Raw genomic sequence first — 24,738 nt, forward strand, 5'->3', positions numbered from 1 at the left:
TACGGACATGATTCCTCACACCACCCATCATAAGTGCTGATTATGAATTAATGACTGTTTTCACAACATGGCATCAGAAAAGTGCAGACCGGTTAATGGGTCAGTCCACTGCTAAAAAAGAATTAATGGGATGCATTTTCACAAAGTATCCCAAATTTTCAAATCAGGGCGTAACCAATGCCCAGAGCAAATAACACAACTCAAGGCTTTACAGAATTTCTACAGAAGACTCCATTGTACATGTTAAATTAGTTTATTGGGCTGAGTCATTCAATACCTAAGAAGGCACTACAAGTTTAGTGATTCATAGTACAACACAAAACAGCACATCATACATCCACTGGTTCATGATAGACATGCTCACAATGCTGGAAAACAGTTACAAAACAGAGGGGTCCTCCAAAAACAAAGTGGTTCAGTGGTGAACCAGGAGTGTGTTTCTCAACAACATTGTAGCCAACTAAGTTAGCAAATTATTTGGTTGCAATGCAATCTGCCATTGGAAACCTAGTAAGATGCTAACAGGTTAGCAATGGTGCTTTCAAGAAACACTGTCCAGGTTAAGTAGGTAAACTGTAGGGTAAATCAGCTAATAGAAGAGCCTGGAGTTCTCCTTAATTAAACAACACATGCAGGCTATCTAGCAGCAGGTTTCCCATTTTCTGTAGGCTAACTTAGCCAGGTTTATCACTTAACCATGTTCTTCGAATACTGAGCGACCCACTGAGCTCCACATAATCCTGTCAATAATAAAATATATATATATATGACGCCAGATCCAAAGGATTAAAGCAACACCATAATAGTTATTTGTCACCATGCCAAGCCAATCCCAATGACTCGCTACACAGATTCAAAACTAGACAGCGCTTTGCAATTTGAGGACACTGTAGCCAGGCCAGATTCGCGGTCCAGCAAAGATTATCCCCTATGGTGCGAGGCTAGACCAACCCGCCAGGCAAAATATTCTGCCAATACGGTTTAGTCCAGTCCAGTACTAGGTTAGTCTCCTGCTCTAAAATTGACAAGTGGGGTTATAGCCCATGTAGAGAGGGCAAAAATGAATTTAGAAGTGACTTTTACCCTGTTACAAGCCCATAAACCAACTCATTCCACTCAACCAAGTCCACTCATCGTGGAAGCATCAATATCAGTTTGAAGAAACAACATTACTTGGTGTTGCTTGGACTGAGTGCCATTGTAAATGGGGGTGGGAACGGGCCTGTTTCACGAGACGTCAGACACCTTTGAACACTGAACTTTTCAATGCATTCAAAGCAGATTAAAGTTGCACCCAATGGCATAGACATTTACATAAATGCCACTTATTCTGCCTAAAACTGGAAGTCATTCATCCTGCTTTTCTCCAAACCAGAACTTCTCCGACGTCCGACGGTGAAAAGGGGCTAATTGCTCTGTTTTTAGACACCTTTACACAGATGTGGGTCTGGGAACATGAAGGCTTCATTCTGAATCATCGCACCGTCAACTGATTCTGACTGAGGCCTGCTCCACGAGGCAGACAGCCTTGGTCCTTCATCCATCCATCCACCCACCCACCCATCCATCCATCCATCTGGGATTTCCATTAACCCCAACACCACTGGAACACCACCGTCACTGTGCTTACTTCTTCATCTTCTGGTCTGCCTCTATGGCACAACGTCGCCCCCTTGTGCCACCATCCTGTAAAATAAAAAAGGCAAGATTCTACAACGTGCTGCGGTTTACAGAAAACCATAAAAATATACACCAATAATGATTACAGTACATTTGGCATTTGATCTGCTCCACTCCAGCTTCTGTTCTGCACTTGGTGTAGCTCAGTGATTCTAAAACTAAGCTTTTCCACCCTGTATCGATAGGGAGTAGGGTTGCCCCGCCAGGACTCAAACCCTGACCTTCTGGTTAAACAAATTGGTATTGGGGGAGTTATCTCAGGAGATCTGGAATCCAGTCCAGGCCTTCATTTTTCCAAAAACAAGTCTTTGTTGGGCAACTCTACTTCCCTTTGCCACAAACCCCCAGGATCAATGAAAATCATTCTGTGGCTGCTTTTTTTCCTGCCAGAGTTTACCAAGTAGTTTACCAAGTGAAACTTTAATAATAATAATAATAATAATAATAATAATAATCAAATTGGTATGTGTAGTTTTCCTATTTGTAGGTGGACAGTGCTGCAGGGTGTTCAGCCTAGTCTACGGACTACAGCCTATCTGCTCCCCTGATAGCAGGAATGTCACTTGCTGCTGCCCACTATGCAAACTCCAAAACCGCCCTATACTGCTTTGTTCATCAAAACCAACACGGCATCACCAGCCAATGCTCTCGTGTTATTATCCAGCCTGGATAATGGACAGATCTAGCCCACCAAATGCATTAGAACCGGATTGGGGGGGAATGTGCGGTAATTTTACCCCCCACCCCCACGTATTTATACCTCACCTCTACATACGTTCTTTGTTGTATTTCTGTGTTCTAATGTGTTATATAAAGAAACTTGACTATTTTGATGAAGGACTGAGCGTCTGAAACATTGTGCTAATAAACATCTGGGAGCATAGATTAATGTTGCTGACCTTAATCATTTACTATCAGGGATATGTGAGGTAGTAGACCTCACTAGCTTATCTACTGTATGTAGTTTTTGGGAGGCGGAAAGAAATGTTTCAGAATCACTGGTGGTTTCCGATGGGCAAAAAAAAGCTCTTGCTGTAAGTACAGAATATACTTACAAAGAGAGAGAGAAGGAAGGCAGGAGAGGCCATAGGCACAGAGTCCTGTGAGAGGACAGACAAGAGTCAGAGGGGGACGTCCATGCCCGCAACAACACAGGGGTGCATTTCTTGAAAGCGTAGTTGTTAGCCAGTTAGCAACTTGGGAAGTTGCCAATGGGAAATTGCATCGCAAACAACAAAGTTGCTAATGTAGCTAGCAACTATGGTTTCGAGAAATGCACCCCAGGACATCAGAAGGAAGTCAACCAGAGGCTGCATGTACAGTACTGTACAACCCATACACACAGTACAATATTGTAATGTACCCCGTGTAATTATTTGTGGGATTACAATGTCAGTTTGAGTCAGTTTGAGCTTTTTGTAATGATTTCTTATTATGATCACTGGGTACCGGTATATGTAAAGCAGGTTTTAGCGGCCTTTAGACAGTGACATGCCAAAAACATCCACAGCAGAAAAAAACAACAACAGACAGAGCACAGTGGATAGGAAAATCAAGTAGCATAAGCCAACCAACACATAAGCAGAGGTGGAGGGAAAAAATGAATAGCACTGCGAGCTTTCACACAAAGGAATATAAAATCTGAAAAAGTTTGTCCTTTGATGTACAAAAAGCTAAGAAATACTGTGTGCTGTTGCCCTATTATAGCGTGGTGAGTATAGAAACACCAATAGACAGGGGAGGCTAGGAACACTAGCATGAGCTATATCAGAAAGGGTTTTTTGTTTGTCTAGTGATGCTGTCAATACTGTCATTTTAGTCCTGACATGTTATTATACGAAAGAACAATAGCATAGCTATTTTGCAGCAGGTGCAATGGTATTAAGGAGAAGTTACTTATCCAGTGTGAAGAAGACTATTTACAACACAGAATACATTAAAGGAGCACGTCTGCCAATTTCAATACACTGTTGTATTGCTCACGCTACCCTTGACTTGTCAGCACCCGGTAATGCTGCATTTTTTGGCTCAGCCCTTTCCGAGATATGAGCTATTCGAATGTGGGCAGATTTTGTTTACATTTTAAAAATTCTTAACATAGGCCTACTCCAAATATTTTCCCAAAAAGGTATCGCTGTTTGCTAGTTGTCTGCTGATGTTGCATAACCTTTTGGATGTTTTTGGGAATAAATCAAAATGTATTTTTTTATGTAAACAAACTCTGCCCCCATTACAATGACCAAGATCTCGGAAAAGGCTGATTTTTTTTTTTTTTCTCAAGTACTGACAAGTCCTGGGTAGTGTGAGCATTACAACTGCATGTTGAAATTGGCTGAAGTTATCCTTTAAATAATAGTGCATGAAAGGATACATGAATAAATTGAGGTTTTGAAATATGCTGAAATACAGTATATTGGCATACTTTTTGTTGTGCGTATATGTTGTGATGAAATGTCCACTATCTATCCTGCCTTCTCTTTAGAAGGAGTGCAATGTTTGACCAACTAAACTTCCCCTTGATTTGAAAATATTTTTTATGAGCAAAAACAGGAGACCGCACATTTGAAACCCTTTTTTTCCAGATGAAGACCACAATGAGGTAAAATAAAATAAAACATTGGCTCATGTAGAATTCACCAAAAAAAGGATTCCAACTGTGTCGACGTCAATTTTCTATCCACCTAATTGCCACATACACTAACCCCGCCCATTTCAACATTTTTATTGTGCGACAACAGCATTTCCTGTCTGCTAGTTGACGCTAGGCTGCCCATAACCCTTCTGAGCAATTTAGCACTAGCAACTACTACCCAAAATAGTAATGGAATGTAACCGTTGATAATAAGGTGGATACTGTATGCTCATTCCACATACTGTGAATCACAGTCAATATGCACTACATGTCCATGCAGATCATTTCACAACTGAACTTCCCTAGTACCTGTCTGGTAAATTGTGCGGATAGCAATTCAAATCAGCTGTTTTAATGGCTGTCTGGAACAGGTATATTCTGTGTACTGTGTTGTAGCTTTCCCCATGCCTGACTGGGTTGGGCTGGCTTGGCACAATGAAGTCTGTCTTGACCTTTGACCCTGCCTGGCGTTGGCGTTGGTGTTGGCGTTGGCGTACCTTGTCACCGGGCTCCTGACGGTGGCTGGGCTCTCGGCCCCGCAGGCTCTTGGCACTGATGCCGCTCTCCGACGTCTGCATGATCAGCTGGGTGGCCAGGAACTGCTGCACCTGTCGTGAAACATTTATATTATATAGTATGCTGTGTCTCAGATGGCGCACTTGTTCATGCACACATATACCTGACCAGACAAACAAACACACAACCTACAACACACACACACACTGTACTTCAGGGGAGGGGAACCTTTTTCATTCGAGGGGCCAATTCAAATTCATCCGAGGGCCGTAAAAAAGTCCTCTGGGGGCCGTATTATGAACACAAACCAGGATTTCCCCCTGCACTTTAGGCCTATATTGAAGGCATCCACCTTTAAAACAGACCCCACCTTCTCTAGGTCCCCTAAATATAACTTAATTGTATAGCAAATGTATTTTCTAAGTTTCCTTTACAAAATATGTCATAATTCATGTGAAGCTGCATAACATTAAAACTATATCGGGGGCCAGATATAACGGCCTGAAGGGCCACAAACGGCCCTCAAGACACAGGTTCCCCACCCCTGCTGTACCTGCTCCAGGACGTCTCGCTGCATCTCCATGGCCATGTGGAAGACGTCGTGGTCGGAGCTGTTGTACATCAGTGCGTTCTGGAACATCAGCATGACGTCGCGCTGGAACTCCACCGTGGTGCGGATGGCCCCCATCTCGATGTTCTTCTTGATGGTGGACAGGTCCATGGGTCTGGGGGAAAATGGCCAGATGAAAAAAAGAACAAGATTTGTGTTAGTGTTTCTCATTGGGGGCTCTAGAGTGTTACCAGAGATCTTATAGATAGATTGCCGTCATTCTAGTTCTTTTCCGGTATCCATGTGATGTCGGGTGAACGCCCCTTCAGGAGACCTTTGGTTAGCAGACCTTCTGAGTCCTGAGGTTGAGAATAAATGGAGTCCCCTTAGCTCAGTAGATGACGGTGGCGCACTTCTTGTGCAAACACCTCAAAAAGAGAAGAGGAGGGGACAACAAGAAGGAGGGGGACAACGCCCCCTAGGAGACCCAACTTGAGCACACTGTTTTGCATTGGGTGGGCGGGGTTTGAATTCTCTTTATTAATCTATCCTCTTTGGTGTTATGTTCATCATGGTGTTGGGTAGGGGCCGTTGGCAGGTTTATGATAATGCAAGTGGGGGTATTCATAAAATGGTTGTGCTAAACCAAATCCCAACAAAACACTGATTCCTTTTGCACTAAATCAATGAACATCTTATTTACAGTTGACTGCTACACAGCATGATTACTGTAACAAATGTCAAATGGACTGTGTGATCAAGTAAAGGCACTATTATTGCTGCATCACCTGTATGCTGTGTGTAGATGTAAACTGTGTAGATACTAGATATCTACTGTAGCTGGGAAACTGGTCACATTGAAGCTTCTTTTATAAGGCGGCACACTGTCCAAGGCTCACCTGTACACAATACTGTGGTAGCCAGGGGCGATGTCATCTGTAACGGGTTGCAGAAATACATTTGCATATCTGAACAACAAAAGAAGAGGAAGGACAAAAAAAGAGTAATTCAATGCATACACTCTTCTATACAGACATTCATACATGAAGTGAAAGTGAAGTGAAGTGAATGAATGCATTTCAATTCAATGTTCAATTCTTTATTTACACCAGACACAATTGCAAGGTCCATAACCAAGGTCCATGAATGAATGAATGAATGAATGAATGAATGAATGAATGAATGAATGAATGAATGAATGAACGAGTGAATTAATGAAAGAATGAAAGAACAGGAACAACTCTGAAGTGAAACCCAATACAGAGGTGCGTTTCTCCAAAGTGTAGTTATTATTCAGTTAGCAACTTGGGTCAATGGAAAATTGCATTGAAAACAACAAAGGAGGTAACGTAGTCAGCAACTACGCTTTCGAGAAATGCACCCCAGAAGAGCATGGTACCTGTGATTGGCTGCTACAGAGGAGCATGGTACCTGTGATTGGCTGCTAAAGAGGAGCATGGTACCTGTGATTGGCTGATACAGAGGAGCATGGTACCTGTGATTGGCTACTACAGAGGAGCATGGTACCTGTGGTTGGCTGCCGCCCTCCACACCAGCATGATGGCCTTCCTCCAGATCTTCTGGGCCTGGATGGCCTCCTGGTCCTCACTGCAGATGGAGCTACAGGACACCACAGGACAGGACAGGCATTGGAAATTAGCCTATGGCTACAAATACTATGATGCCTTTCTGTTAGGCTGCTGTACAGCCTACATTATGTGCATTTGTCTCTATTCAAATAAACCATAACTGAACAGGACACACAGCATCACCCACAGCACACACCACACATAGGCAGCAGAACATCATGCTTTCATTGTTAAGTAAGCACACGTGGAAGCAGAGATGGCAAAACTAGATGTAAACAAAGAAACGCGGTTTCCTTCCATTAACACAGGAAACTTATTTGAGTAGAAAAGTAGTGTAAGGGATGCGCACACTTCCAGTAAAACAGGTGCTGGATCGATGCGTAAAAGAATACGGAAAAATCTGCACACTAGCCTGCCTGAGGTCGAAACACTGTGTTGAATAAATCGGTGGGCGACAAGTGTGCGGAATTTTCCTTCTGACCTACGTATGTTATTATCTTACAATCAAGCTAACACTGTGTTGGGTTGGATCAAATTTGAGATGGGTTCGAGTTTTTTTGTGTTTTTCAGTAACAACTATCTTGAGTCTATCTACCTTATTTGGTGCAATGAGCTAAGTGGTGTAACAACAGCTATGTAATATTATGTGCTAGAGTTGTATCTTCTGTGTGGAGGTGTTAGTGAGTTAGGATGATGGCATCAGTCTGTGTGTGTTATTTCAAGACTGTTACTTTTGTAAATGTTGTGTGTGTGTGTGTGTGTGTGTGTGTGTGTGTGTGTGTGTGTGTGTGTGTGTGTGTGTGTGTGTGTGTGTGTATATGTGTATATATATACAAATATACAATATATGTGATGTGTGTATATGTATTATGCTATGTGTGTGTTTGAAATGTGTGTATAATATACTGTATTTGTAATGGTGTGTGTGTTTGAGATGTGTTTATGTATAATGGTGTGTGTGTGTGTGTGTGTGTGTGTGTGTGTGTGTGTGTGTGTGTGTGTGTGTGTGTGTGTGTGTGTGTGTGTGTGTGTGTTTGTGTGTGTAAAATGGTGTGTGTGTGTGTGTGTGTGTGTGTGTGTGTGTGTGTGTGTGTGTGTGTGTGTGTGTGTGTGTGTGTGTGTGTAAAATGGTGTGTGTGTGTGTGTGTGTGTGTGTGTGTGTGTGTGTGTGTGTGTGTGTGTGTGTGTGTGTGTGTGTGTGTGTGTGTGTGTGTGTGTGTGTGTGTGTGTGTGTGTGTGTTTGAGCTATGTGTATATATGCATAATGGTGTGATTGTGTGTATTTGAGATGTGTGTATATGTATAATGGTGTGTGAGTGTGTGTGTATAATGGTGTGTGTGTGTGTGTGTGTGTGTGTGTGTGTGTGTGTGTGTGTGTGTGTGTATAATGGTGTGTGTGTGTGTGTGTGTGTGTGTGTGCGTGCGCCACTCACAACTGTGAGGAGGAGGCGGGGCTGCTGGCGATGCTGTCTGTGGCCTGTAGGTGGAGCTGTAGGGATGAGCAGGCGGTGCGCATGCTGCAGCCGTCCTCGCTCTCACTGGCCAGTGCCATGGGCTCCCCTTCCCCCTCTCCCTCCCCCTCTCCGCCCTCCACGCATCCCTCACCCTCCACACACTCCACGCACCCTGAGCCGTCCACGCACACACCGGATCCAGCCACACACTCATCATTCGAACCCCCCCTGCGCCTCCGCCGTCGGCCCTCCATACACCCCTCCTCCGATCCATCCGATCCCCTGCGTCTCTGTCGGCTCTCCTCCTCCTCCTCCTCCCCATCATCCTCATCCTCATCCTCCTCCTCCTCCTCTTCCGACTTGCACCCGTGAGCGCCACACTCCTCCTCCTCCTCTTGTGCACCCCCCTCCGCTCCCCCACTCACCGCGTCCTCCTCCTCATCCTCCTCTCCCTCCTCCTCCTCCTCCTCCACCTTCACGACCTGGTCCGGGGGAACACAGACACGGGACAGTTATACCACTGGTAAATAAAATGCCTTTGGGGCCATTCCACAGGTAGCGCATTCAGGCCGACTGAGAACCATGCCGGTGCTAGTTCAAGTTCCCGCACCTAATCGCGAACTGGCTGTTGTGAACACGGCACAGAAATTAGTGTTCGCGAACCGGAAAGTTGGTTCTCAATGTGAACCGCGAAATACTTGTTTTTTATCCGCAAACCGTGACAACATCGTGGCCGTCAGCAGGTTCATCCGGGTAACATAGGCACGGGCGGAAAAAGTTGAGCACAAGCACAAGCGGTTCACAGATGAGCACTTTAGTGCCGAATGCAACTGGTGCGGGCACTGTCACCGGCTCCATTCTGGTCAGCCTGAAAACCCTAATGGAGGACATTTTACCCTACTATACCAAACATCTTCTAGTAGAGCGAGATAAATCAAGCCTGTACTTTTCCGCGGTCCATGTCACGTCAGGTGAACGTCCCTTTAGGAGAGACCTTCGGTTAGGAGACCTTTAGGAGACTTTAGTTTGAGAATAAATTGAATTCCCTTAGCACTGTAGATGGTGATAGCGCACATCTTGTGCAAGCCATCGACAAATGTCACAGAAAGAGAAAAAGGAGGGGACGACACCCCCTTGGGATACCAAACTCCTTTGCATTGGGTAGGCAGGGTTTGATTTATCTTACTCTAATAGATGTTTGACTATACCGTAACAGACGGTAGACAGTTCACTTACTTACTTTCAATTCAATGTATTGTTTAATTATTCTTTCTTTCCCTTTAACTATACGAGATAGCAAGCTACTGAGCAAATCAACATTTTTCCAAGGTGTTCGTGAGGTCTAGAGACTAACTTGCTACTAGAGTGAGGCGAATGTTGTTAGCATATGTTGTTAGAACAGGCTTTATACCTTAGGCAGCTTTAACAACACCAGGGGGTCTTCTGTCACTGAATCTGAACGCCATGAAGAGAGCAACAGTGCACAAAACATAGGAAAAACACAAAAAAATGTTAGGAAAAAGGCATTCACAACGTTTGTTGCATAGTGAGCATAGGCAGACACTTTGAGACTTTGGATTTTTCATAGCTGTGGTGAAGTGTGTGTGTGTGTGTGTGTGTGTGTGTGTGTGTGTGTGTGTGTGTGTGTGTGTGTGTGTGTGTGTGTGTGTGTGTGTGTGTGTGTGTGTGTGTGTGTGTGTGTGTGTGTGTGAACATAGGTTATGCTATGCATATGTATTTATTTCATATGCGGATGTGTATATATGCATGTACGTATTTACAGCAGGGGTGTCAAACATAAGGCGCGGGGGCCAGATGTGGCCCACCAGATGGTTTAATACGGCCCCAGAGGTGTAGAGGGGACTTTTTTTTAAGAAGGAAATCTCAAGCCCAGTGGTTTTCAAAGTGGGGGCCGCAAGTGGGATGTCAGGGGGGCAGGCTGGCAGGAAAAATATAGAAAAATAACATGAATAACTTCTTAAATTGAATAACTTTAGTAAACCAAAATAAACCAAAATTAACCTAAACTATCTCAGTGGAATCAATTTCTTTTTTTTACAGTGTTTGTATATTATGCTTTCTGTAGTATTATGGGTTTAGGAATGCACTAGGGCTGTAACGATACACTTAACTCACGATTTGGTTCGTATCACGATTCTTGATCTACGGTTCGATACACCCAACGATTTCACATTTGCCAACAATTATATAAGTTACAAAAGGTTACAAATCATTTTTAGAAGTTTAAATATAATAATGATGATAATTTTAAGCTTGGAAGCACAATCACTTCATATCGTTTTCTGAACTGATGGGCAACAATACTTTGAAAGGGCGTATCACGATACTGCCTCCTTGTATCACGATACAGTATCGTGACTCTGTGTATCGCAATTTCTCGGTTCGATACAATATCGTTACAGCCCTAGAATGCACCAACTTCATCGAGTTGTGAAACCGGGTGCACAGAAAAAATAGTGTGGCACGGTCCATGTTAGGGGGGCCTTGGCTGGAATCTACTGGTATATGGGGGGGCCTTGTCATGGCAAAGTTTGGGAACCCCTGCTCTAGCCCATTACAAAGTTGCAGGTGTTTAAATTCTTGAGAATGAATTTGCCTTTTTTGCTTTCCATTTACAGTTAATGCTCCTGATCTACCCACTGGCATGTGATTCCGTCAGGAGGCAGAAATTTGAGATATTTCCAAATTACGCTCTGACCCACTTGAGATCACTGGAGATTGCATGCGACCCGTGAACCGAAATGAGTTTGACACCCTGATCAATGTACGCACAGTATAGGTATATGCAGGCGTGAATACATGTACTGAATGTATACCTGTATAACATTGCAGCCAGTTAAATGTCAAAAAAGTAAGTTGCCCTACTGCTTTAATTTTGTAAGTTAACTCAACTTGAGAAAGCCTCAAGTTGAGTTAAGTCTTGAGTGGAGTTAACTGACAAACGTAAGGCAGCAGGGCAACTTACTTCTTTACGTTTCACTGGCTTGCAATGTTTTACAGTGGTGCTATCTGTCATCTGGACTCAATTTACAGTGTACTATCTCATCTGGACTCTACCTGTGCTTTGTGGTGGCGTGTCACATTTCCCGGCCGCAGCAGGACAGCCGTAGCATCCTTCCTCTGGTCCCTCCTCCTTCACAACGCAGCCCGGGTTGCAGTGCCGGCCACCGGCAGGCCCGTGGTGTGTGTGTGCGACGTGGTCCACTGACCCCGGAACAGTGGCCTCGGAACGAGTCTGACCACAGCGGCTCTGCGACTCGGAAGCTAGAACAGGTCTGGAATCTGTCACCACTTCCCTGCTCCTTGGGTGACCCTGTGTTGTGTGGGATGGAGCATCGGAGCTGGGGGTCTTGAAGGAAGAGGAGGAGGAGGAAGAGGAAGAGGCGGTGGCTTCCCAGGGAGCGGAGAGACTGCGACCCGTGTCCTTGCTCAGGGAGAGTGCCGCCTCCACTGCCGCGGCATCCAAGTCCTCCACACTGTCACACACCTGTCACAGAGACGGAGAGAGATAGAGAGAGAGAGAGAGATTTTGATTTTTAAAAGCGCTTTATTTTAACAGCCAGAAAAATATCCCATTTACAAACCCAGATAACACAATGAAACCATTTAAAGAAAAAACCTAAAACCTAACCTAAATCGTAGGCTAAAAAAAAACCCTGAAAAAGTCAACTCCCCCACCTCTGACAGAGCAAATGTATCAATATCAAAGAGAGAGAGAGAGAGAGAGAGAGAGAGAGAGAGAGAGAGAGAGAGAAAGACAGAGAGAGAGAGAGAGAGAGAGAGAAAGATACAGATAGAGAGAGACAGAGAGAGAAAGACAGAGAGAGAGAGAAAGAGAGAGAGAGAGAGAGTAGCCCCTTAATGCGCGCCGTACCTCCTGTGGCACGCTGTAATAGACATTGAGAGTTAACTACTATAGCACTACACTACTACGACAGTGCACAGGGCCTTTAGTAATACATTACGACTTAGTCATTTCCATTCTGGTAACAGCTCATTTATAATGCCGTGTCTTAAGGGGTTAAATTCAGACTGTTGTGCACTCACACTAAAAACTAGAATAGTAAGCACAACTGTGTGTCTCTAATACCTAATGTAGCTCCAGACACAGTGTTGGCTTTTTTTTTTAAATCCATACTTAAAATACATTTTTGCCTTTATCTTTATTATGATAAGAAAGTTTAAAAAAGGCAGGCAATGTGGGAGGGACATATGGGGTGGGGATTGGGATATGACCCAGGCAGCACTCAAACCAGGGTCCCCATGACCAACTCCCCACATATACTGGTACGCGTGAATCAGTGCAGTGCATCACAACACCCATTCCTTTGTCACGTCCATTGACCATTAGCCTGGGATATCCCATGCTAGCAGCCTTCCACAATCATTCAGATCTGAAAGCATGGAGGCTCATGCCTAAGCGCTAGCCTTAGGTGGGGAGCCAATCTGAGAGTGGGAAGGGGTGGAGAGAGGATGACAGGCTGCGTAGCAATGGGCTACATAAATGATACATTTTACAATCATAATGTCAAAGGAACGGCCAATTGTGAACTACACCTCCCCTACAAGAAATGATGTACATCGTCCACAGACTATGGCTGAATCCCATTACACCTCTAAGGGTGAATCCCATTACACCCCTTAGCCCTATGCCGATCCCCTTTGCCTCCGTTTTGCGCGTCCACGTGTAGGCGTAGTGGCATCCCGATTCACGTTCAGACAGATGGGTAGGGGTACGGAAAAGGGCTTCCCAACCCTCCGCGCGGAGATTTTCAGACACCAGACTCCGCGACGGAGGGCTTCGACAGGTTTCCCTAAATGCATTGCGAATTCATTTAAAAATTGACGGCAAGCCACGGCACCCACAACAGCACACAAATTTAAGTATTTTCGCCGCAATTGACGGTTTTAAAGTGGTAACAATTATTCCATTGCACTAAGTTTAACATTGTCCTAATGTGTGATGGCCCTTTTCTCCGTGAAACACACATGAAAACAATCACTATTAACGTCAACCTAATGCATGGAATTAGTGACAGCTGTCAGTGTCATTCCATGATTGTCGCAGGGGTATCCCAATTCATAGCGGTTGCGTTTCAAGCCCTGCACCTTACAGCTTCATTGGAAAGCACGAGGGGCATGGGGAAGGCGCAGGGGTAGGGGTAGAGATTAGTAATGGGAATAAGCCCTACACCTTTCCTCTCTCCCTCCGTTCTGCGCGTTCATGTGTAGGGGTAGTTGCGTCCCATTTCACGTTAAGACAGAGGCGTAGGGGTAAGGAGAAGGGCTTTCTACCGCTCCAAGCGGAGATTTTCCGACACCACACTCCAAACGGAGGGCTACGACAGATTTCCCTGAATGCATTGCGAATGCCTTTGAAAACTTTGCAAGCCGCGCCATTCACAACAGCGCACAAATTTAAGTATTTTCGTAATTGACGGTTTAAAAGTGGTAATAATTATTCCATTGTACTAAGTTAAACATTGTCCCAATGTGAAATCGCCTAATACTCCATGAAACGCACGTGAAAAAAATCACTATTAACATCAACACAATGCATGGAAATCATGAAGGTTTTGCGAGGGTTGCGCAACACAGTTGTCCTTTTTTAAATTGTTGTGCGAGTAATTACAAGCAATATCGCTGGTTTAACCATAGAGAGGCTGGTTTTTTAATGCTATGGGAGTCATTCCGTAATTGTTGAAGGGGTATCTCAATTCGTAGGGATTGCGCTTCAAGCCCTGCACCTTACTGCTTCGTTTGAAAGCACGAGGGGCAAGGGGAAGGTGTAGGGGTAGGGGTGGAAATAAGTAATGGGATTCGGCCTATATCTCACTGGTGATATGGTCTGGTGATAATCAGGCAAAAGAACCATGGCTCAGGCTTACCTTGTTCTCCATGATGGCGATGATTTCCCCGACAGTGTCCAAGTCCAGCTCATCCTCTATGTAGGATGTGTTCACCAAGTCCTCCTCCTCCTCCTCTTCCTCTCTCTGCGCTGTCTTGACCTCTGCTGAGGGGGACAGAAAAGACTTTACTACCTGACTCAGCCACACCATTTCTGCCTGTACTCTACACCAGTGGTTCCCAACCTATGGGTCGGGACCCAACCTGTGGGTCGCCAAAGATCCACAGGGGGTCGCCAAGCCTTCTTGATTTTAAGGGGTTAGGGGCCTAGAAGCAACAAAATGTGAATGTAAATATTTATTCTATATTTGACCAAAGACGAATAGGCCTAACGGAATAACATAACTAAAATGACTTTTCGCAGGAAACAGAGGGTATCATGTGACTCCCTGCGCTCGCGCGGTTGGGTCACCAAAGCTTACAATGGTAAAACCATGGGTCCCTGAAGAAAAAGGTTGGGAACCACTGCTCTACACACACGCACACACAAGCACAGGCACATGCACATGAATGATCTCAGGCCTCAATTTTATGCGACCAGAAACAGCAACAACCTTGAGGCGCTTGCGGTAGCACAGCAGTGAAAATACTCTATTGTCTGATCGTACATTTCCTTTGTATTGCATCGTATTTGTTTTAATACTGCAAGTCTGAAGTATTTCAATGGGCATGCATTAAGTTTAGCTCTGCTGGTATGGTACAGGAGGCCACTACCTTTACCATGAAGTGAGAGAGAGTAGACAGAGAGAGGAAATACTGCACATTGTTGTTTGCGAAAGAAAGACAAAATGATATAGTGAGTGTGAGTGTGTCTGAGAGAGAGAGAGAAGAATATGAAGAGTGTTTGAAAAAGAGAGAGAGGGCGAGAGAGAGGAAATGAAGAGGGTTTTTTAGAGAGAGAGAGAGAGAGAGAGAGAGAGACCTGTGTGTAGAGAGGCAGGAGGGTCCGTGGCAGGGGGTGCAGAGGCAGTGGTGTGGGGGGTGCGGGGCTCAGCAGCAGGGGCCGAGGCTGAGGGGGGACCCAGGGAAGAGGGGAAGTGAGCAGGCCCAGCCTCCAGCAGACGAGACAGAGTGGGAGCCCCTACTGTTACACACAACCACCAGCAACAGCATGTACACACACGGTCACATCACACCCACCCACCCACACACACACACACAAACACAAAAACACACACAAAGCAAGCAAAGCCTTAAGCGACACAAGCATAAAGACCACACAAACACAAAAAGATACTCTTTGATGGATAAACAGTAAAGCAAGTCCGGGTACACAAGACATGAGTGCTAATTTCAGTGTTTACTACCCATTTTGGCAGGTAAAGTAGTCTTCAGTATGACATAGTATGACCTAGTTTGCCCCAGGTGCATCAGCTGATTGAATTTAAGATAAAGGAATGGAATTCTCTCTTTCTACTTGCTTTAGTTTCATGACGGAAGTCGGAACTCTGTTGTTGCCCAGTCTTACACTTTATATGTCTGTATGGGTATTGTATAGGGACTCTAGGTGTAATGTATGTATACTGTCTATGTCTAATTGTCTATGTCCACACCTAGAGTCTAGAGTCTATGTCTGTCTGCATGGGAAAGTAAGAAACGTAATTTCATTTATTTGTATGACCAGCGCATGTAAAGAAATTGACAACGAAACCGACTTGACGCGACTTGAAGCTATGGTAATGGCACTGCTTTTCTTGCTGTAGCACCTCTGTGCCTAACTGTACTCCATCACAGTAAAAAGAAAACTGTGGCCAGGGGCTGAATGGGGAGTCTGTAGAGGGGCTGAATCGGGTAGTGACACAATCAAATCAACAGCCACAGTGGCCTGTGAGCAACATCGTTCATGCCAAGTCTTGGTTAGGTGTAATGTAATGTAATGTAATGCAATATAATGTAATGTAATGACTGTGCCAAGTCCTGGTTAGGTGTAATGTAATGTAATGTAATGTAATGCAATATAATGTAATGTAATGACCGTGCCAAGTCCTGGTTAGGCGTAATGTAATGTAATGTAATGTAATGTAATTTAATGCAATATTAGGGCTGCACGATTATGAAAAAAATCATAATCACGATTATTTTGGTCAAAATCATAATCACGATTATTAATCACGATTATTGATTTTTGCTGATTTTTTGGAAAATTATAACAAGATGAAATATAACCAAGAATGAATTACATACGGGATGAGCAAAATAAAATGAATTGTAATAATTATGTAAAGGCAATAGCATGAAACTTAAGTGGACAGATTTGTGGCCAGAAACACCAGCCTGTCAGTATATTCTGGCTTCAAGGACGCTCTGAAAAGTAGGTCACTATTGCCACGATTAAATCACGATTAAAATCACGAGTTCGATTTCACTATTTAATCACGATTTTGATTATTTTTCGATTAATTGTGCAGCCCTATGCAATATAATGTAATGTAATGACTGTGCCAAGTCCTGGTTAGGTGTAATATAATGTAATGCAATATAATTTGATGTGATGTAATGTAATGTAATGTAATGTCATGTAATGGCTGTAAAGTATTTACCTGAAGCAGCCTGGGCAGGTAGCAGTGTTCCTGCCACTTGCAAGTCAATACCGTGCAGTCCCGAAAGATCCCCATCAGCTCCCTAGAAATCATACACAGGCAAAGGTCAAACTTCAGTCTGCTTTTTTTCTGTTGACAGGTACAACTGTATGGCATGGGGACATTCAAAAGCATTTTTCATTGTATAATTCACATCATTGTCATCGAAGCACTTAAAAAGGGATATGGCAATGATAGAAACAAGTGCACATAATTGGAATATATGTAGACATTAATATGTCTATTTATCAAATGGGTTCACAATCTTGAATGGAGATCCTTTTAGTGCCAAACTAAAATTCACAGAGGGCCAAAATCTAATTCTGGGACGAAGTCGCTGGCCAAACTCAATATTTATAAAATAAAAAAATGGGCTAAAATTGCGCAACCAGGTACTTCACAATTACGCATTCCCATCTAGTAGTTGAAATGTGCCTCTGCATATTCTGGTGTAGGCCTATATGAGGGTGAGACATTACACTGTCCTGGGCCCACTCACATGCCTGTGAGACACTACATTGATTTCATGTTCATGGTCATGTTACTATATGGAATATGCGGACCAACTAACAATATCATAACATCTGAAATCATCTCTCAGATTTGGCCCCCGGGCCTGAGTTTGACGTCCCTGCTTTAGTGGGTCGAGTTATGCTAGACAACAGTTCTTAAGTTCACACAGTTTCACTTGACATTCACATTCACGTATTCAATCTATCTTCTATATTGCACATTATTCCAGTTCATGTCTTTCACATGCAAACATAACAGAGTACAGAAACCAGCTATTATGCCTGCTTCATTTGAAAAGCGTTTGGTATCGTTATCTAAAACCCAAGGACAGACACTGAAGACATACAGTTCTTTTGTCTGTAGAGTGGCAGCAGTTCAGCAACATTGTATTTTGTCATATGTTCTTAACTCTTTATTTGTCGTGAAGATACACAAATTACAACAGAGACCTGGCAAATGGAGTGGCGCCCAAACAGAAAGCTTAGAACAGTAAGCATTTTAATCTGTATCAATAATGCACATATTTTCTGCTCCAGATAATTGACAGCGGGGCTGGGGAACAATTTTTCATTCGTGGGGCCAAATGTTATCAAGTCCTCCAAGGGCCGTACTAGTATGAACACAAACCAGGATTTCCCCCTGCACTTAAGCCCTATGTTGAAGGCAGCAACCTTTACAACAGGCCCCACCTTCGCTGGGTGCCCTGAAAATGCTGTATAACTTAATTGTATTGCAAATGTAACTTCTAAGATTTCTATACGAAACGTGTCATATTACCACATGTACGTAAGAGTTGTCTGGCTACTTATTCCTGTAAACACGACGACACCTCACCAGTCTAGGGCTGTTGGCTAGGAGGTTGCCCTTCTTCAGCAGCTCTGAGAGGAGAGGGGATGGTGGTGGCGTGGCCTTCTGGACCACCAGACCTCCCTGGCATGGCTCAGGCCCGGCAGTACCCGAGATGGAGACCTCCGGTATGGGAATGAAGACAGTGGTCCCCTGGCCCTACAAAAGGAATAGCACAGCAGAAAAAAAGCATAACACTCTAGGAATGATGTTGAAGTTAAATCAAGTTACACCAAAGTACATAAATACATACACAAGCTACAAGTTACATCAACAACTGTGATTTCCTTCTATACAAATGATACATTGAGCGTCAATACATTTCTTTATTTACAGGATTGACTGGAAGGAAGACCGACTGAACTATGTTTGTAAAGCTATTAATTTTAAGTCAATAGTGAGCTCATTTGTTGTACATGGAGGAAGAACACTCACCTATGATTATTACCTCAAACTCGGCTATCTAGCACCTGTTAAATACAGTATTTTAATTCTGCTTTGTCTGGCTTCGGGTTATGGCCTTGGGTTGGGGTAACACTGGGTGTATTGTCAAGTTACGTTAACATTCCTTTGAAAAGAATGGGATATTTTTCTTTAGAATGTTCACTGTACTGTCGTGTCTGCTCCATTGGTTATAGCGGAAGCAAATTCTTCGAACTGACGCATTCAGTGTAGCCCCAGGGTTATGCAACCTCAACAGTGGGGGTGTAAATAATACTGATTTACACCCCTACTCAACAGTATGCAGTGACTCACAGTGGAGCTGAGGTCCACAGGTGTGGTAGCTATGGGGCCGTCTGTGCTGGCCTGATCCAGGGCCAGTGATGCCTCGCCTCGGGGTGTGCCAACGGCCACACTGGGCGTCCGTCTTGGAGCGTTCTTCACTGCCTGTCTGGCTAGAGGGGAAGGCATTCGGTCATAGGTCACACACTTTTCTTTTTTTTCACTTCATTTTTTTTATTTAGCAACAATTAAGGCATTTAAAAGAAGAACAAAAAACTAAAACACAACCTAAATGAACAACACACTGTCCAGGTAGGGAATGGCAAATAATGGTTAACATGTTCAGTTAGTCACTGCAATGTCAATAGTCCGCTTCACAAACTTGAATGAGTGTATGGCACATCTACTTGCTGTACTTATGTATGATCGCCATACTAGAAGAAAGGGATTTTTTAAAAGGTTTTTCATCAATATTGTTTGGGCTGACCAGTCATGACCCTATGTTAGCTCTGAGAGCGAGGTTTTGAATTAATTAATTTGTGGAGTCATTGAATTGCGTGTGTTTTTATGTGTGTGTACCTGTGCGTGTGTGTGCGTGTGTGCGTGTGTGTGTGTGTGTGTGTGTGTGTGTGTGTGTGTGTGTGTGTGTGTGTGTGTGTGTGTGTGTGTGTGTGTGTGTGTGTGTGTGTGTGTGTGTGTGTGTGTGTGTGTTTGTACGTGTGTGCCTCTGCCTGCCTGATAATCAAAATATACTAAATAATGAGTTTTTTCAGTGAAGATGTCCCTGTGCGTGTTGTTACCAGAATGGCAGTGACCAATAACCAATTATAATGTATTACTATAATGTATTAGCAGTGTAGTACTATGGTAGTTAAGTTTTTACAATGAACAGTAAATGAATGTGTCCAAATGAATGTGTCAAATGAATGTGTCTACACAAAGCAGTGGCAGCACATTACTATTACTATTATTAGCGGTGGCAACACTCAAGCAGCTTCACTGGCTCCCATCACCTACATCACCTACAAAATCTTACTCCTCACATACAAATTCCTCCATGCTCTTGCTCCCCAGTACCTCTCCAATCTCATCCAGCATCACTCCCAATCAAGGTCCTTGAGGTTCTCTGGCAAGGACCCGCTTGTCATTCCCCAGTCCAGGCTACAGACTTTTTGTGACAGAGCCTTCTGTGTTGCTGACCCCACCCTTTGGAACAGTCTACCTCTCCATATCCGCCAAGCCCCCACACTGGCTATGTTCAAAAAGCACCTGAAATCACATTTACTCACTGAGGCCTATGCCCCCAACTCCACTTCTACCCCCTCCTCTCTTCTCCTCTCTATTCCCTAGCCCCATCTCCTTTTGTAAAGCAACCTTGGGTTACTTGAAAGGCGCTATATAAAGCTAAGTCATTATATTTACTATTATTAAAGGGACACTGTGCAAGAAATGGTCAAAAAAGGTACTGCAACTATGCTGCTCATTGAAACTGTGCTGCCTATTGCCAAATTTGATCTTTACATGAAAGTTTACGAAGTAATAAACAAATATTTTCTAGTATGGTAAGTACAGTCATTACAGCAGCTAAAAAATGGCCATTTTTGGAAATTCAAAATGGCAGACCATGGAGAAGATCCCCCTTTTCATGTATGAAAAGTGCAATTTTTCCAGTCATAATGAATACTTGGAATTTGATGCTGGTGGTAAGTATTCATGAAAAAGGTAACATTAGTGAATGGGCAGCATGAATTCTGGTAATTAACAACTAAAAATCTCACACAGTGTCCCTTTAAAGCATTCCACTGGCGTCATGGTGTGCATCACGAGGCTACATACCCTCATAGGCTGCCTCTGTAGCCTTCCTCTTCGCCTCAGCCTCCTCGTCCTCCTCTTTCTTCTTCCTGCAGAACATCAGTGAATGTCCAGTTATTATTTTTCAGGGTATTGATTACGGTCCCTAGAGCAATGTGGGGCTAGGTGCCTTGCTCAAGGGAATGTCAGAACATGGATGGAGGTGGAAGGGAGAGGTCAGGTGGAATTCAAACCTAAAACTCTCAGATTGATAGACCAACTCCCTAACCATTAGGCCACGGCTGCCCAGACTCCTCTGGAACGTATAACATAGCATGCGGAAAATATTCCACATCAGCACTGAGATGACAATGTAGAAATCTGCTTCATATGTCCAACACCCTTCCATTGATCTGTAATAAAGGCTCATTGTGGAATTCATGGATCCTAAGCCGTTAAGACACGACATTATAAATTTGTTACCAGAATGGCAATGACCAAGTCATAGTGCATTAATAAAGGCCCTGTGTTATGTCATAGCATTGTAGTACTATGGTAGTTAACGTTTCAGTGACTATTACAGTGTGCCACTGGAGGTACGCCGTGCATTAAGGGGCTACATATGTGCCTGCTGCTTGCTGAAGGTTCAAAGCAGTAAAGAGACAAGGACTTACAACTAAGACATGGTTAAATTGTTGTAAAACTGCAGGGTGATTTTTCAGCAAGATATTATCTCATCATATTTCACAAACAAAGCTGTTTGCACTCTGCAGATATACAGTTTCAGTGCATAAAGCGAATTGTGATGCAGTGGCAATAAATTGTGTCCGTCGCTCCTTACTGGGTAATATCGCCCCACAGCTCCTCCAGTTTGGAGTCCAGATGTCCGGCCTGAATCATCTCGGCCTCTCTCTTCAACTTCCTGTTGTGGGAAGCACACAGCATTTTACCCCAAACAGCACTCATGCCCTTGTAATTGCTCATTAATTGTGATCGTCCAGTGGTTGAAATTTGGAGACTATGTTTTCCATAATCCCTATTTTATAAATACCATTATTATTCACATAAAATAGCTGAACTAGGAAATAATGTTACTCCTGTCATCAGGAGGACATTGAGCATAAGTGTGATTCCTTAATAACTAATCAATGGATTATGTGATGATATGATCATTGTTATAATGCATTATAGATGTGTTATTAATTCATCTTGCTGAGTAACATTCTAGCTACGTGGTTGCCTCATGTCATTGCTGGCCAAGACCTGTGCTCTGGGTTCAAGTAAGCCTCTGCACAGCCAATGGGTACGCACACCATAGAGGTAGAACATTAGACTAGAGGTGATACGGTAATTTGCGACAGCACTGGAAAATGGCAATTGCAGCTCCATCTTCTGTAGGTAGACCTGTGCTCTTCAGTCAGTGCAAATCAATGGAGAACACGCCCACCTCTGCCTAAAACTGTGTGAATATGGAGTGACACATGCATATATTAATAGATCATTACATTTCAACTATTGTCCTTGTGAGTGTAAATGGCATTTTTAACACATTATTAAGCCATTTTTTTCACAGAGGTGATCCCCTCCTCTGTTAATTTACATACATCACACAGGTCTACCTCCAAGTAATGAATGCCAGGACTGTCATGAAAAGGGGGGGCGGGGTCACCTCTAATCTAATGTTCTACCTCTATGACACACACTTACCTACAGTACACTTTTATATCTATATCATCAGCTGTCATAAATATGGTTGCCTTGCCTCATATCACGGCTAGCTAAGTGTTCTGGGGTCAAGTCGTCCTCAGCAGAGGGACTGGGGCCTGGCTTACTGTACCTGTGCTTCTCCTGTGTATCTCTGATCATCCGTTTCAGCTCCTCCACCCGCTCCGCCGTCAGCTTTCGCACAATCACGTCCTCTATAGTCTCCACAACCTCTCCCTTCTCTCCACGCTTTCGCCTGCCGTGAACAAAAAAAAGCCAATTAAGAGACACTAATTGCATTTCATTATGACCATACATCTACTCAAGGGGAATTCTACTGGATGCTCTCATGAACAAGTTTAGTCTTACTTGGGAGCTTCCGTTGTCTCAAGAAGCTCTGAATACTGGGAAGCACAGTGCTGCGAGAGGACAGAAAGAAAAAGGTTAAAGGAATTGCTCAGATTTGCTTGGCTTAATCACAATCTGATTGGTAACACTTTACTTGACGCCGGTGTCATATGCATGTCATTAAAGTGTCATAAAAGTGTCATGGCACAGTTATACACGTGTCATAAACATTGTGTCCATGTCATAAGCATGGACATAACCTTGTCTTTGCCATAACTGAATGTCACTTAAGGCCAACCATGTCATGACACTTTTATGACACTGTAATGACATGCATATGACACCGGCGTCAAGTAAAGTGTTACCGCCTGATCTAACGTTTGTCATAAATCCACTGTAAAACAAAGCCACACGATCTAACCCTCTGTATCAACATTTAAAATTGAGGTCTTACCAAATTCAGGTTTTTGACAGATTATCAAATGTAAATCCACTCTGTAAGTTGTGAAATCTTTTTGACATGTCTGCAGAGTGACGGCCAGTCCTTACCTTTTGGGAGAACCAGTCAGGGGGTCGACCAGGCTCTGCAAACGGTCTGATGGCGCGACTGACAGACACCCTATTTCAAATAAATTAGAATTCATATGAAAAGCCCATGTTATAGTTTAAACCACACTTAATGACATGAATGCTCCATCATTACAAACAACTTGTCTCATGACATGTACAGCCTACCAGTTCTGGTCTCCACTCTTCATAACGGAAGATGCCAGGCATAACTTCTCTCTTACCGACCATGGCTCTGTTGGCCCCAGGAATAATTTGTGCTCTGCCAGAGTAAGCAAATATACTGTCACAGTCAGACCAAATGTACCCATTCTCTCAGGGTGAGGCATAAGTAGCCTTGTATCCTTCTAAACATTCTTATGCAACATATACTTCTACAACTACTGTGCATGGGTTGAAGTAATCATCTTTCTTAGACATTAATATTGGGACATGTGATCTTTGCATATAGGCCAAAATCCCACAACAACGCATCAGTCTCTGAACTGCAAACAGGCTTTCTTCATGCATGCGTTGCCTATAACAGGTAGTCTATCAGTTTCAGAGAAGCTCCATCTCATAGCTGTGTCGAATGTTTTGTTTGATCGCAGGATACAGGCTATCTCGCTGCAATCGAATGCATGCTGTTTTTTTCCACACTGGGTGACAGCCGCGCACAATGCATGGTTATCCGAGTTTTCCAGTCGAGATCTCATCGCATACCTGTCACATTGGTCTTCCAGGTAACCTAACCAACCAATGAGCATCTTCCATAAAAGGGATAGTTTAGTTGTCTCGCTGTGTGTCATCCCCACTCATTCAATACATGCATATGCACATCGTCTTTATGTCACCTCGAGCGCAAACGTGCCAAAGTAAAATGGAGTAAAGACTGCAAGAAAATATACTCACTTCCAACACCGCTCGCCATTTTGTCATGATTGAATTCTTCTGAGGCAAGAGTATTTATTCATAGGCGACAATGCAGGAACGTTACCCGGAAATTTTCACTTGCTTCTCGGGAAATGTAGGCACTCGTTGCGTCTTTGGAGGCGTCTTTTGGAGAGCAGCATTTACGCATAACATCGATGTCACGTAATATTATGGATGTACGAGGCTAGGTCAGCTAAAAAGCGCGATTATATGACTACCGGAAGAGCATCAGTTTCAACAGTTTGGCATGTTTTTCTTTTCACGTCATCATCTGGAATTGCACCTTTGGAGGCAGTAGTGATCTTTTATTTTGCGGACTGCAGCCGCAGCGATATCAACATCATTGGAGCAGACAGGGATGTTCATTCAGTCATTCATTCATCATTCATTCATTCATTCATTCATT

General features: G+C 43.6%; 1 protein-coding gene across 1 annotated transcript; it reads right to left on the bottom strand.

Annotated features, from left to right (window-relative positions):
- brd8a (bromodomain containing 8a) lies at positions 1-24,558 on the bottom strand. The gene is made up of 22 exons (XM_063202261.1): positions 24,312-24,558; positions 23,589-23,682; positions 23,403-23,472; positions 22,875-22,924; positions 22,639-22,761; positions 21,643-21,723; positions 20,847-20,911; positions 19,044-19,183; positions 18,276-18,446; positions 16,890-16,971; positions 15,272-15,433; positions 14,331-14,455; positions 11,500-11,929; positions 9,833-9,876; positions 8,786-8,903; positions 8,401-8,593; positions 6,906-6,998; positions 6,278-6,346; positions 5,382-5,553; positions 4,810-4,920; positions 2,736-2,780; positions 1-1,686 (listed from the first exon to the last, which is right to left on the bottom strand). The coding sequence occupies exons 1-22, from the start codon at positions 24,328-24,330 to the stop codon at positions 1,627-1,629; spliced, it is 2,517 nt and encodes an 838-aa protein (XP_063058331.1). The 5' UTR covers positions 24,331-24,558; the 3' UTR covers positions 1-1,626.
- Between the last annotated feature and the right edge of the window lie 180 nt (positions 24,559-24,738).

This window comes from Engraulis encrasicolus, chromosome 7, assembly GCF_034702125.1.
Source record: "Engraulis encrasicolus isolate BLACKSEA-1 chromosome 7, IST_EnEncr_1.0, whole genome shotgun sequence".
NCBI classification, from domain to species: Eukaryota; Metazoa; Chordata; class Actinopteri; order Clupeiformes; family Engraulidae; genus Engraulis; species Engraulis encrasicolus.

Bases quoted from the DNA above. Each gene is read 5' to 3' on its own strand.
- brd8a (XM_063202261.1), bottom strand. The intron at 19,184-20,846 runs GTATGTAGCCTC...CTTCCCCTCTAG, and splicing joins TACAGAGGCAGCCTATGAGG to CCAGACAGGCAGTGAAGAAC. The intron at 16,972-18,275 runs GTGAGGTGTCGT...TATGATTTCTAG, and splicing joins TAGCCAACAGCCCTAGACTG to GGAGCTGATGGGGATCTTTC.